We start from the raw sequence: 15,222 nt of genomic DNA, 5'->3' as shown, positions 1-15,222 counted from the left end.
AACAGGACAATGACCCAACACACCTCCAGGCTGTGTAAGGGCTATTTTACCAAAAAGGAGAGTGATGACCTGGCCTCCACAATCCCCCGACCTCAACCAAATTGATATGGTTTTGGATGAGTTGGACTGCAGAGTAAAGGAAAAGCAGCCAACAAGTGCTCAGCATATGTGGGAACTCCTTCAAGACTGTTGGAAAAACATTCCAGGTGAAGCTGGTTGAGAGAATGCCAAGAGTGTGAAAAGCGCTCATCAAGGCAAAGGGTGGCTACTTTGAAGAATCTCAAATATAAAATATATTTTGATTTGTTTAAAGCTTTTTTGGTTAGTACATGATTCCATATGTGTTATTTCATTGTTTTGATGTCTTCACTATTATTATATAATGTAGAAAATAGTAAAAATAAAGAAAAACCCTGGAATGAGTAGGTGTCCAATCTTTTGATTGGTAGTGTATATACACACATACATACAGTGGGGAGAACAAGTATTTGATACACTGCCGATTTTGCAGGTTTTCCTACTTACAAAGCATGTAGAGGTCTGTAATTTTTATCATAGGTACACTTCAACTGTGAGAGACGGAATCTAAAACAAAAATCCAGAAAATCACATTGTATGATTTTTAAGTAATTAATTTGCATTTTATTGCATGACATAAGTATTTGATCACCTACCAACCAGTAAGAATTCCGGCTCTCACAGACCTGTTAGTTTTTCTTTAAGAAGCCCTCCTGTTCTCCACTCATTACCTGTATTAACTGCACCTGTTTGAACTCGTTACCTGTATAAAATACACCTGTCCACACACTCAAACAGACTCCAACCTCTCCACAATGGCCAAGACCAGAGAGCTGTGTAAGGACATCAGGGATAAAATTGTCGACCTGCACAAGGCTGGGATGGGCTACAGGACAATAGGCAAGCAGCTTGGTGAGAAGGCAACAACTGTTGGCGCAATTATTAGAAAATGGAAGAAGTTCAAGATGACGGTCAATCACCCTCGGTCTGGGGCTCCATGCAAGATCTCACCTCGTGGGGCATCAATGATCATGAGGAAGGTGAGGGATCAGCCCAGAACTACATGGCAGGACCTGGTCAATGACCTGAAGAGAGCTGGGACCACAGTCTCAAAGAAAACCCTTAATAACACACTACGCCGTCATGGATTAAAATCCTGCAGAGCACGCAAGGTCCCCCTGCTCAAGCCAGCGCATGTCTAGGCCCGTCTGAAGTTTGCCAATGACCATCTGGATGATCCAGAGGAGGAATGGGAGAAGGTCATGTGGTCTGATGAGACAAAAATATAGCTTTTTGGTCTAAACTCCACTCGCCGTGTTTGGAGGAAGAAGAAGGATGAGTACAACCCCAAGAACACCATCCCAACTGTGAAGCATGGAGGTGGAAACATCATTCTTTGGGGATGCTTTTCTGCAAAGGGGACAGGACGACTGCACCGTATTGAGGGGAGGATGGATGGGGCCATGTATCGCGAGATCTTGGCCAACAACCTCCTTCCCTCAGTAAGAGCATTGAAGATGGGTCGTGGCTGGGTCTTCCAGCATGACAACGACCCAAAACACACAGCCAGGGCAACTAAGGAGTGGCTCCGTAAGAAGCATCTCAAGGTCCTGGAGTGGCCTAGCCAGTCTCCAGACCAGAACCCAATAGAAAATCTTTGGAGGGAGCTGAAACTCCGTATTGCCCAGCGACAGCCCCGAAACCTGAAGGATCTGGAGAAGGTCTGTATGGAGGAGTGAGCCAAAATCCCTGCTGCAGTGTGTGCAAACCTGGTCAAGACCTACAGGAAACGTATGATCTCTGTAATTGCAAACAAAGGTTTCTGTACCAAATATTAAGTTCTGCTTTTGTGATGTATCAAATAATTATGTCATGCAATAAAATGCAAATTAATTACTTAAAAATCATACAATGTGATTTTCTGGATTTTTGTTTTAGATTCCGTCTCTCACAGTTGAAGTGTACCTATGATAAAAATTACAGACCTCTACATGCTTTGTAAGTAGGAAAACCTGCAAAATCGGCAGTGTATCAAATACTTGTTCTCCCCACTGTACATACATACATAGAACTGAACACACCTTGGGTAGGGTCATGCTGGTCCCAGTATGGGAGGGTAGTGCCAGGGGCTGGGTGTGGGCCTGGAAGGGATGGGAGTTAGATGGAGAGCGGCAGAGGAGAGGGTTTTTGGGGGTGGAGGTGGAGGTAGGGATATCAGGGGTCCTGGGACCCCCGTGGGTTGTTTCACAGGCGGAGGAAGATGAGGAGGAGGAAGAGGAGGAGGAGTGGAGACGTTGGGAGCGGAACCTGCTGTTGAGCTCGTCCGAGGAGTGATCTCTGGGAGTAGCGCCACCTTCTGGTTGGTCCTGACCTCCAGTGGTTGGAACAGGACTACCAGGTCCAGCCCCAGCCTCCCTGCCCCTGCTGCCCAGAGAGGGAGTGTCTGGCAGGGTTACTGTCACAGTGCCGTGGCCTGTTGCGTCTCCTCTGTCCCCTCTGGGTTTACAGGGCTGCTCTGCTCTGTCCCCTGGACATGTCTGTATCCCCCAGCCTGTCTCCTCCTGGGCAGGCGGGGTCCCAGGACAGCATGGGTGGTACAGAGGGCTAGAGGGTACTTGGTGGGTGTCTGTGGATGGAGAGGTGGGGGGTAGGGGAGATGAATGCTTCTCCAGGAGAGCTATTGGACAAGAGGGGAAAAGATAGTCACATCAGCAACTTTTGACGATATCACAACATGTACTGTAGAACATAGGCCCACACTTGACTACTATCTAGCACTAAGGTGATAAGGCTCTGATACTATCAAAGTAACATAGACTGTGGTGAGCCGCAGGGCTCTGTGCTGGGCCCCCTACTCTTCATCATCTAGATACTCCCACTCGTACAGATCCTACGCCACTTCAACCAGGCCATTTGCATGACTTCAGGTGGATAACAACTGAAAACTGTGATGATAGTTGTTAATGCTGTCACAACAGCTGGCTAGCATCGTGTTGGTTTGTTAAAATGGAGTGTGGTACTCTCAGAGGGTGAGGTGCTGGGTAGATTAACTAAAGTTCCCAGGCTTTTTGTACATCTGTGGTGGAAGGAGGATCAGGATCACCTTGCAGTTTGTCCTGCAGCATCATAATCTGTTCTGCCTGCTTCAGGTTAGACATCTTCAGCTGCTGGTTCTCAATCTCCATCTGAAACACAGAAAGAAGATGACAATTAGTGACAGTTTGGGGTTAACTGTTCTCTTTGTCTTAAAACAACTGATCATAAGCTGTGTTTGGGTTTGAGTTAAGATAATGCAAAGAAAGATTCATCTTTGACGTGGCTGGTCCCTATAGGATGTATATGTCACAGTACATACTTTATCTGAGCTACGCTTACCTCTCGTAGCTTAAACGTAACCCAGTCTTTGATTTTAGCAGCCTTCTCCTCAATAATCTTAGCCTCCTGGGCTCTGACTAAGATCTAGAGGCCAAGAAAACAGGGTTTATGGTTAGTGACTCATCATAACCTACAGTACATATTATGAACGCGAATGGACATGTATGTTTCTTATCTATGGTTGTGTCCCAAATGGTACCCTATTCCCTTTATAGTGCCATACTTTTGACCAAGGCCCGTAGGGCTCTGGTCAAAAGTAGTGCACTATAAAGGGGATAGGATACCATTTGGGTCTCACACTATAACTTCCATACCTGTTTTTCCAGCTGCACCTCTAATCTCTTTATCACTGCATCTTTCTCCTGCACCTGATTGGTCAGGTCCTGGTACCTTCTGTACAACAAGTTCTCTGATTCGCTGGGTTGTATGTTTGCAGATTTCAGCTTCTCTTCCATGACATGGACCTGTAATACATCATCAACTATGCTCACATCACACACTCACACGATAGATGGGAATAAATGGACTCTTTCTTTGACCATCAGTAGGAGGAGACTAAATCAAGTTTGCAAGATGAGCCTCAACTGTTATAGAGAGGGAAGTGCAGAAATTATGAGAGCGAGAGAGAGCTGCAGCTACTCGAGCCTAAAGAAGCTGTGATTGTAAAATGTGGTTGGCAGACTGTTACTGTACTGTACCTGTTTCTCAGCGCTCTCAGCCCTTTGGTCAGACTCGGTCACCCTCAGCTCCAGCTCCTGCATCTAGGGGACAAAAGGGTTGCCATGGTTACTTCTTCCTACGGGTCAGCTGTCTCAGTATGGGGTTGAATGGGGTCATGGGAAAATCCAGTGTGTGTGTGTCTGTTTGTGTGTGTGTGTGTGTGTGCGCAATGTAGGCTAGCACACACACTCCTCTGTTAGATCTATAGACTACCATGATGGACAGACATGTCTCAGCTATATTTATGGTCTGTAACACACACAGTACACGCATGCACTCACACACACACACACACACACACACACACGTACTAATCTCCCACAACAATAGTTCTTAAGCGTCGTCCCCCTCACAGGATATTTGAAAGGTGAGCGGCGAGTGACTGTGGGTGGTAGGGGAGAGAGGGGAGAGCGAGTAGAGGAGGGAGGAACCTTGGTTTGTCAACCTTGAGTCCCATTCCTCAAAACCCATTCAACTCAGACATTCCTCTTCACAGCATGTAGTCATACTGAATAATGAGTCATTGAACATTATCAGGCAAGGTCATCAGAGGGTTTCCAGGAAAACCACCTGAAACTAAGTTGATCCTCCAGTGGAGCAGGGCCAGACATTTCCCTATACTGAGCTGGTGTGTGTGTGTGTGTGTGTGTGTGTGTGTGTGTGTGTGTGTGTGTGTGTGTGTGTGTGTGTGTGTGTGTGTGTACCATAAATATAGCTGAGACATGTCTGTCCACCATGGTAGTCTATAGTCTGTGTGCTAGCCTACAGTACTATGCAGGAAGTGAGTATGTGCTAGCCTACAGTACTATACAGGAAGTGAGTCTGTGCTAGCCTACAGTACTATGCAGGAAGTGAGTCCGTGCTAGCCTACAGTACTATGCAGGAAGTGAGTCCGTGCTAGCCTACAGTACTATGCAGGAAGTGAGTCCGTGCTAGCCTACAGTACTATGCAGGAAGTGAGTCCGTGCTAGCCTACAGTACTATGCAGGAAGTGAGTCCGTGCTAGCCTACAGTACTATGCAGGAAGTGAGTCCGTGCTAGCCTACCAGCCTGATCACTAGAAATAGACTTCGATTTCTGACGTTTGAAAAGGTCCTGAGAACGTCGATATATGCCTTCCTTGGCAAAAAAAAAGATAAACAATTGCCTGCCACTGGGTGCAAACTCATGATGCTCGGAGCCAAAGCATGCTGCTCAGACCACTGCCCTACCGCAGTTCACAATGCTATAGCAAGCTATGAAAATACTTGATGATACTTGATGGTAATAGCGCATAGTTTTTTATTATTTTGTTTCAAGCCTTCCCCAAACTATAGCCCTAACCTTAACCACTCAGAATGAATGCCTAAACTGTTCATCTTTGACTTGTTTCTGTTTTAACCCTGTAACCACGTGGAATTAACCCTGTAACCACGTGGAATTAACACTGTAACCATGTGGAATTAACCCTGTAACCACGCAGAATTAACCCTGTAAGCACGCAAAATTAATAATATGTTGAATTTCGAAAGGGAAACTATGAGATCGTGTTGCAGTACAGCCAGCCTGCAGTACAGCCAGCCTGCAGTACAGCCAGCCTGCCAGCACAGCCAGCCAGCCAGTACAGCCAGCCAGCCAGTACAGCCAGCCAGCCAGCACAGCCAGCCTACAGTACAGCCAGCCTGCAGTACAGCGAGCCTGCAGTACAGCCAGCCTGCAGTACAGCCAGCCTACAGTACAGCCAGCCTGCAGTACAGCCAGCCTGCCAGCACAGCCAGCCAGCCAGTACAGCCAGCCAGCCAGCACAGCCAGCCTACAGTACAGACAGCCTACAGTACAGCCAGCCTACAGTACAGCCAGCCTACAGTACAGCCAGCCTGCAGTACAGCCAGCCTACAGTACAGCCAGCCAGCCAGTACAGCCAGCCAGCCTACAGTACATTGCAGGATGTGTCTTGCCTGAACCTATGCATGGCAGCGTCTCTGAGTGGAGTGGCTGAGTTTGTCTAAGGTTTAATTAAAAGTTGCAATTGTGACGGGGAAGGCTTAAAATCCCCTCTCAAAAGGAGGGCATTGGAAACTCACTCTTACACACACACACACACACACACAGTGTGACCCAGCATGTCCTCTCTTCCCTCAGGTTCAGTTCAGTAACCTGTAAGAGGGACAAACACACTAATGGAATCCCACTGCTTGAAAGAGAGGAGACGAGAGGAGAAGAGAGGAGGAGAGGAGAGGAAAGGACATTGTTTAGAAGCATTCTACTTCCATTGCTCATAAACTCCAAAGGGCACAGAACAGATTCCGGGAATCCACTCACACCAGTTGGACACTCAGGGTCCATCCCAATTGGCACTATTTCTTTTACCAGGGCTCATAGGGCTCTGATCAAAAGTAGTGCACTATTTAGGGAATATGATGCCATTTAGGACACTGCCTCAGTCACTCACGCCTAGAATAACACTGATTAAAGCTAGGGTAGAGATGGAGAACACAGGGAAGGAGGTTGTTGGTGGTGGTTAGTGGTTGAATGACTCCTCACCTCAAGGTCAAAAGACCTGGCCAAGTGGGAGAGGAGTCAGAGGAGTAAACAAAAGTCTTCACCACTTTACTTTAACCTTTAACCGTAAAAATGGTTAGCATACAGTCTCTCAGCAAGTTTTTTAGCAAGCCAAGATGACAACTAAGGGCCGTAGGCGGTACTTATAAAATATTATTTCCATTAAAGTAGCTTGCACATCCAAGTTAGAAAGCAGAGGAGGTCAGAGGTTAGAGGTCAGAGGTCATGGGATTGAGACTTGAGCTGTATAAGTTCCTCGTAGGCTGACGGCTGACACAGTACTGTGTGTGTGTGTCTGTTTTATGTGTCTTTGTCTGTGTGTGTGTGTGTCCTTAAGTGTGTGTCCCTAAGTGTGTGTGTGTATATGGCCGTAAGTGTGTGTGTGTGTGCGTGCATGTGTGTCTGTAGGGCTCTGTGCCCGTCTCCAGCCCCCCTGGTTACCACAGCGATCAACAGGTGCTGACCAGGCATGAGACAACTATGTCAAGTATCCAGAAACTGTTGTTCACTCTGACTGACTTCAGAATCTGCTTACTGCTGCATTTAATAAGCTGTCATATTTCACCAAGCTCCTCAATTGTAAGAGCATAGAGTCTAAGATGAATCTAATCATTTAAAATGCTCCGTTTTTAAGTTATTAAGATCAAAATGGCCTACATTTCCCTTTCAAAAGTGTTTAGAAGGTTAAGCAGAGAGGAGTAGTAATGATGTAAGGCAGGAATGACACTTCTCTCCTTTCTACATTGAGGAATCCACGGGGGGCTGATAGTATCCAGGGAGGGAGGTGGACAGACAGAGAGATAGTGACAGGAAGGATAACAGACCGGACGAGAGACAGACAGCGGGTCATCTCATCCACTAACAGCTGATAGCTCGGTGATAGACAACAGTGCTGTTAATACCTGTTAAGAAATTAACTGTGAGAACTGTTACAGCACCCTGGATTGATGTTGAACTGAAAATGTTTTGCAAAAGAGGTGGCCAACAAGTCAGGCTGCTCAGCTGATTGGTTGACATACTGTCAATTGTGAAATGTTGTGACTAAACTTAACAAAAATAAGAAATTATATTACCCAACCAAGATAAATTACATAAAACACAATGGAAAAATACTTCGGAGAACCTTAAAATGATATCATGGGCAGAAAACCCAATTAAACTCCATCGTTCATTGAAGTTGATGGGTCATTTATAACAAAACCTTTCGATATTGCCGATCATTTCAATGACTATTTCACTAGTAAAGTGAAAAAACTTAGAAGTGAAATGACAACATTAGCCAGTGAACCATCATATTTGAGTATAAAAAAATCTAATAATGAAGAAAAAAGATTGCTGTTTTGAATTTGGCCAAGTTAGTGTGGAAGAGGTGGAAAAACTTTTGTTATTCATCAATAATGATAAGCCACCAGGTATAGACAACCTTGATGGGAAACTATTGATAATGGTAGCAGACTGTATTGTCACCCCTATTTTGATATATCTTTAACCAAAGCCTAAAGGAGTATGTGTGTCCATAGGCGTGGAAGGAAGCTAAAGTAATTCCACTACCAAAAAACATTAAAGCACACCTGCCCAATCATTATTTTATTTTTTTGTGTCATTTAGCAGACGCTCTTATCCAGAGCGACTTACAGGAGCAATTAGGGTTAAGTGCCTTGCTCAAGGGCACATCGACAGATTTTTCACCTAGTCGGCTCGGGGATTAGAACCAGCGACCTTTCGGTTACTGGCACAACACTCTTACCCACTAAGCTACCTGCCAGTTTGCTGCCTGTTCTCAGTAAACTGATGGAGAGAATTGTGTTTGACCAAATACAATGCTATTTTTCAGAGAACAAGTTAAGGGCACTCAACTTTTACTGCACTGACTCAGATGACAGATGATTGGTTAAAATAAATGGATAATAAGATGATAGTTTGAGCTGATATGTTAGATTTCAGGGCATCCTTTGATATTATTGATCATAAATTGTTATTGAAGAAACTCACTGGCTATGGCTTTACATCACATGGTTGCAGAGTTATTTATCCAATAGTCTGTATCAGAATGGGTGATTAATAATAAACTGGTCTTAAATACATCTAAAACTAAAAGCATTGTATTTAGTTCAAAACATTCTCTAAGACCTAAACCTCAACTGGAGTTGTGCATAAAAGGTGTGACAATTGAGGAAGTTGAAGAATCTTAACACCTAGGTATAACATTGGATGGTCAAATACAGTATCAAGATCAAGTCATACTGACAAAGTTGTTGTGAAGATGGGGAGGGGTATGTCTGTTATAAAAAAATGTTCTACGTTTTTGACACAAAAATCACCTGTACTAGTTATTAAGGGTCTGGTCTTGTCCAATTTGGATTACAGTCCGGTAATATGATCAAGTGCAGCAAAGAAAGATCTAGCAAAGCTGTAGCTGGCTCAAAACAGAGCAGCACAACTTGCCCTTAACTACACATACATTTACATTTACATTTACGTCATTTAGCAGACGCTCTTATCCAGAGCGACTTACAAATAGGTGCATTCACCTTATAGCCAGTGGGATCACCACTTTACAATGTTTTTTTTTTTTTTTTTTGGGGGGGGTTGGGGTTTGGGTTGGGGTAAGGGGGGGGGTAGAAGGATTACTTTATCCTATCCCAGGTATTCCTTAAAGAGGTGGGGTTTCAAATGTCTCCGGAAGGTGGTGAGTGACTCCGCTGTCCTGGCGTCGTGAGGGAGCTTGTTCCACCATTGGGGTGCCAGAGCAGCGAACAGTTTTGACTGGGCTGAGCGGGAACTAACATCAACAACATGCATGCCAGTCTTTCCTGGTTAAGGGTTAACGAGAGATTAAAGGGATATGGGATTTGATCTACTTCCCCAGAGTCAGATGAACTCATGGATACCATTTTTATCTCTGTGTATGAAGTATGAAGAAAGTTAGAGGCAGTTTCGCTAGCGTTAGCATAATCATTGAAAGTCTATGTTATATCCTAGCATGCTAGTAGATACCCTGCTAGCAGATACCATAGTCACTACGCAAAACTACATCTAACTTCCTTCATACTTGACACAGAGACATGAAAATGGTATCCACGAGTTCATATGACTCTGGGGAAGTATATACTGCTTATCTTCTAGTTGTCATGAGAAATATTACTGTGATGAAAATTCCAGATTGTCTGCACAATCAAATAACATTCAGCTCAGACACCCATACATACCCCACAAGACATGCCACCAGGGGTCTCTTTACAGTCCCCAAGTCCAAAATGAATTCATAGCAATGCACGGTATTACACAGAGCCATGTTTGCATCGAACTCCCTTCCATCTCCAAAAACAGCAAAATGGCCTTTAAAAATCTGATTAAACAACATCTCATGGAACGGCGGGGACTGTGAGGGGACACACACACAAACACACAGACACACTAACAAACACACAGACACACACACAAACACACAGACACACTAACAAACACACAGACACACTAACAAACACACAGACACACTAACAAACACACAGACACACTAACAAACAGTTTTTAGTTGTATTTGTGTGACTGTCCTTGTCTATCAGTGTTTTGTTACTTGTCATGTTTTGTGTTTTTTGTGGAACCCAGGAAGAGTACCTGATGCTTCTGCAAAAGCTAATGGGGATCCAAATAAAGAAATAAACATACTTCTACTACTACTACTACTACTACTACTACTATCTGACAACTCTAAGTAAACACATGGTGAAACCTGAAAATGCAGCTAGCAGTAACACACAGGCAGCTAAGCATCCTCCCATGACTTTGTACTTTATACCTGCATTCTACACCTTTTTGCAAAGCCTCAGAAATCTGCTGATGGTCAGCAGGTTAGCCATACTGCTATACTGTCTTAATGAGAGAGAGAGAGAGAGAGAGAGAGAGAGAGAGAGAGAGAGAGAGAGAGAGAGAGAGAGAGAGAGAGAGAGGGCTGTTCTCCCCCAACCATCTACCTCAGTGTTTCAGTTGAGACTGACTATAATCATTAACTGTTAGTGATATGGCTGTTGATGGTTAGTGAGAGCTGTTGTTACTGTTCATAGAGTAGTGAAAAGCTGTAGCTCAATCATTAATTGGACATCCAGAGGTTCAATTGTTACAAAAGGACAGATGGTCAAGAGAAGAGGGGGTGGGAGAGAAAGAGAGAGAGATATATAGTCCTTTCTCTTTAAACTTCAAGCCCAACAGCTTATTTCACAGCTTCCAGCGTCCCTTGCCCTGTCCTCATTCTATGGTTGTAGGCTCCACACGCTTCCTTACAGTATTAGGAAATCAACAACCTAACCCAACAAATCATGTTTAATGCAGTGCACTCAAAGACAGTAGCCTTTTGCCATCTATTGACTGCCTCTCTAGGTGACCCCATTGACCAGAGTCACATGACAGAGCAGTCTGCACTCCTCAGGGTCATGCTTTAGGAAGATATTAATTTAATTACGTACTCAGGGTCATGCTTTGGGAAGATATTAATCTCGTTATGTCCTCAGGGTCATGCTTTAGGAATATATTAATCTCATTATGTCCTCAGGGTCATGCTTTAGGAATATATTAATCTCATTATGTCCTCAGGGTCATGCTTTAGGAAGATATTAATCTCATTATGTCGATATAGGACTCGTTTTACTGTGGATATAGATACTTTTGCACCTGTTTCCTCCAGCATCTTCACAAGGTCCTTTGCTGTGCACCAAAGTACGTTCATCTCTAGGAGACAGAACGCGTCTCCTTCCTGAGCGGTATGATGGCTGCGTGGTCCCATGGTGTTTATAGCTGAGTTGGTAGAGCATGGCGCTTGCAATGCCAGGGTTGTGGGTTCGTTTCCCACGGGGGGCCAGTATGAAAATGTATGCACTCACTAACTGTAAGTCGCTCTGGATAAGAGCGTCTGCTAAATGACTAAAATGTAAAAATGTAATACTTGCGTACTATTGCTTGTACAGATGAACGTGGTACCTTCAGGCGTTTGGAAATTGCTCCCAAGATGAACCAGACTTGTGGAGGTCTACAATTTTTTTCTGAGGTCTTGGCTGATTTCTTTTGATTTTCCTATGATGTCAAGCAAAGAGGCACTGATTTTGGAGGTAGGCCTTGAAATACATCCACAGGTACACCTCCAATTGACTCAAATGATGTCAATTAGCCTATCAGAAGCTTCTAAAGCCATGACATCATTTTCTGGAATATTCCAAGCTGTTTAAAGGCGCAGTCAACTTAGTGTATGTAAACTTCTGACCCACTGGAATTGTGATACAGTGAATTATACGTGAAATAATCTGTCTGTAAACAATTGTTGGAAGAATTACTTGTGTCATGCACAAAGTAGATGTCCTAACCAACTTGCCAAAACTATAGTTTGTTAACAAGAAATGTGTGGAGTGGTTGAAAAACAAGTTTTAATGACTCCAACCTAATTGTATGTAAACTTCCGACTTCAACTGTATAATATACAGTATATATCTATTATAGAATGATCTACCATGACAATCCTCCTTACTAAAACAATGCAAAGATAATTGGTTTTATTATGAGTAGTGAAAACCCCATATATATAGCAGCTAGCAAGAAGCAGTCCCTGAACAAAGTGAGTTTCATTTGGTTGACATTTGGTTGCTTACTAACAACGTTACTCTGAACATTATTAGAATGTTTCGGAACAAGCATGACATTCTGACAACGTCAAAGGAAAACTTTAATTTCATGTTACAATTCAATAATAATAATAATAATAATTACAATTCAACATTCTAAGGATGATCCCTCGTAAATGTTGCTATACTGTTCCTGGAATTATTTTATGAGGATCTTTCTCAGAACACGTACTGTAGAGAGACTGGACAAATCTAGAGAAAGCCTATTTCCACACGGGGACACACCTGTATTTTCACTCAGGCACTCATTCACACGAGTCAGTAGTTTCCCTGCTTTCGTGCAGGGCTGTCTGCCAAGGACCAGACAGTTAACCGTTTGTTGCAACACAGAGGTCAATGCAGCATGACTGACAGAGTCTAGAAGTAGAACAGGGGATAGAAGGAGGGAGGTTTTAGGTGGCCAATCACAGGTAGTCTTTTATGTCAGTGTCACAACTGGAGGAGGAATAGCCCAATGAAAATCATGTTCCTAAACCAGCCTACTGTTCTACTAGATCAGCACAGAGAAATGTCACCATAGCATTACCAGTTCCAACACTGTGTGGGTCTGTTGGCTGTAAAACGGTGAATAACGCAATACAGTTCATTCATGCACATCAAATCAATGTAAGGTCAAAACAAACATTGGCAAGGCTGCTCCGTGGGTGGAAAACTTAATCCCATACTTTATGATTTGTGATGCTAAAATAGATTTGCACTACAGTTCTTACTTTCCTCTTACACCTGTGGTTTCTTAATCCTGGTCTTGGGGACCTAAGAAGGTGCACATTTTTGTTTTTGCCCTAGCACTACACACCTGATTCCACTAGTCACAGGTTTGATAATGACTTGATTAGTGGAATCAGGTGTGTAGTGCCAGGTAAAAAAAACAAAATGTGTGTTTCCTTGGGTCCCCAGGACCAGGATGAAGAAACACTGCCTTAGACAGTACAAAGTAGCATTGGCACATGACGTTGATGCCCACAACTTGGAATCAACGTTGTGTGGAGGTTGTGTGTTTGCTGGGACTTTTCCCTTAGATAGTACTACATTCCCCATGATGCCCCTCTCTCTCTCACCTTCTCGGCCAGCAGCTCTCGGATCTTCCCCGCCTGCAGACGGAACCTGAGCAGCTGCATCTCCAGGGCAACGCAACGCTTCTGCCAATCCACGCTGCCCGCTCCTACTACAGAGCCTGCACCCGCCCTGCCACTCTCCAAGACGTCCGCCATGTTGACCGCACCGCTGTCCGCTGGATGGATGGACCCTGTCAACTGGTAACTGACCGACTGACCCGAACCTGCAGAACAACACACAGTGATTAATACACACTGCACACACACACACACAGAGCCAGAGCCAGGCCACGGGAATGGAGCAGCAAACAGTTACAATACGTGTAACTTTTTTAACGTTTTTTTTTTATCGAGTGAAATCAAGTGAAAACAAGTGAAATCAAGTGAAAACAAGTGAATACAAGTGAAAACAAGTGAAATCAAGTGAAAACAAGTGAAATCAAGTGAAAACAAGTGAAAACAAGTGAAAACAAGTGAAATCAAGTGAAAACAAGTGAATACAAGTGAAAACAAGTGAAATCATGTGAAATCAAGTGAAATCAAGTGAAAACAAGTGAAAACAAGTGAAATCAAGTGAAAACAAGTGAATACAAGTGAAAACAAGTGAAATCATGTGAAATCAAGTGAAATCAAGTTAAATCAAATTAAAACAAGTGAAATCAAGTGAAAACAAGTGAAAACAAGTGAAAGCAAGTGAAATCAAGTGAAATCAAATGAAAACAAGTTAAATCAAGTTAAATCAAATGAAATCATGTGAAATCAAGTGAAATCAAGTGAAAACAAGTGAAATCAAGTGAAAACAAGTGAAAACAAGTGAAATCATGTGAAATCAAGTGAAATCAAGTTAAATCAAATTAAAACAAGTGAAATCAAGTGAAAACAAGTGAAATCAAGTGAAAACAAGTGAATACAAGTGAAAACAAGTGAAATCATGTGAAATCAAGTGAAATCAAGTGAAAACAAGTGAAAACAAGTGAAATCAAGTGAAAACAAGTGAATACAAGTGAAAACAAGTGAAATCATGTGAAATCAAGTGAAATCAAGTTAATTCAAATTAAAACAAGTGAAATCAAGTGAAAACAAGTGAAAACAAGTGAAAACAAGTGAAAGCAAGTGAAATCAAGTGAAATCAAATGAAAACAAGTTAAATCAAGTTAAATCAAATGAAATCAAGTGAAAACAAGTTAAATCAAGTGAAAACAAGTGAAATCAAGTGAAATCAAGTGAAAACAAGTGTAAAAAAAAGTGAAAACCCTTTTGAAGATCTTTGTGGGGAAAGAGTGTTTCACCTCACAACTCATCCCTACTTCACTTCCCATGACTCAGTGGGACAATGTGAGAAAAACAAACACTCACCACTCAGCGATGACTTCATGATGACACAGTTAAATACACGTTTCCTCTTTGAACCTCAAACTGTCGCTCTCTCACTACACACACAGCAGGGCAGGCTCTGCTTTTTAACCAAATCACCTAATAATTCCTAACCCTGTGCCCCACCCCCAGCATCAGTCCCTCATCAAGATCTCCCTAGCTTTGGAATATGTGTTGCCGAGGCATAGCCAAGCCATGAAATGCCTGGATCCCACCCCCATCTCCAGCCCCAGCCCCCAACCCAGCTCTCCCCAGCCCAGCCCAGCTAGGCAATCCCTTCTTAATTACAGGGCAGGAGTGAAACAGGATCCAAGCCGGCACAATAGTGTCTTTCTGCATGACAGTCCCATCACGGATGTGGAGGCTGGAGGGGGGGCTGTGTGTGTGTGAGTTATAGCCTAGCTAGGCAAAGAAAGACGGGAAAATAATGTGTGAGAGTGTGAATGGACAGAGCTCTGAATGTGGGAAAC

General features: G+C 43.4%; 1 protein-coding gene across 1 annotated transcript in view; it reads right to left on the bottom strand.

The window, feature by feature from the left end:
* Positions 1-14,939, bottom strand: part of LOC311102926 (pleckstrin homology domain-containing family H member 1-like) — a 43,701-nt gene extending 28,762 nt beyond the window's left edge. Inside the window, exons 1-7 of the mRNA XM_084144416.1 lie at positions 14,735-14,939; positions 13,382-13,602; positions 4,092-4,154; positions 3,708-3,857; positions 3,394-3,477; positions 3,122-3,203; positions 2,100-2,695 (exon numbers count right to left, since the gene is read on the bottom strand). Of these exons, the coding sequence (XP_084000542.1) occupies positions 2,100-2,695; positions 3,122-3,203; positions 3,394-3,477; positions 3,708-3,857; positions 4,092-4,154; positions 13,382-13,602; positions 14,735-14,753 (1,215 nt within the window). The 5' untranslated portion in view covers positions 14,754-14,939. The remainder of the gene's footprint in view (positions 1-2,099; positions 2,696-3,121; positions 3,204-3,393; positions 3,478-3,707; positions 3,858-4,091; positions 4,155-13,381; positions 13,603-14,734) is intronic.
* Between the last annotated feature and the right edge of the window lie 283 nt (positions 14,940-15,222).

This window comes from Coregonus lavaretus (assembly GCF_964263955.1).
Source record: "Coregonus lavaretus genome assembly, chromosome: 27".
Classification (NCBI taxonomy): Eukaryota; Metazoa; Chordata; class Actinopteri; order Salmoniformes; family Salmonidae; genus Coregonus; species Coregonus lavaretus.
The sequence above is the reverse complement of the archived record's forward strand: the minus strand, read 5'-3'. Positions and strand labels throughout refer to the sequence as shown.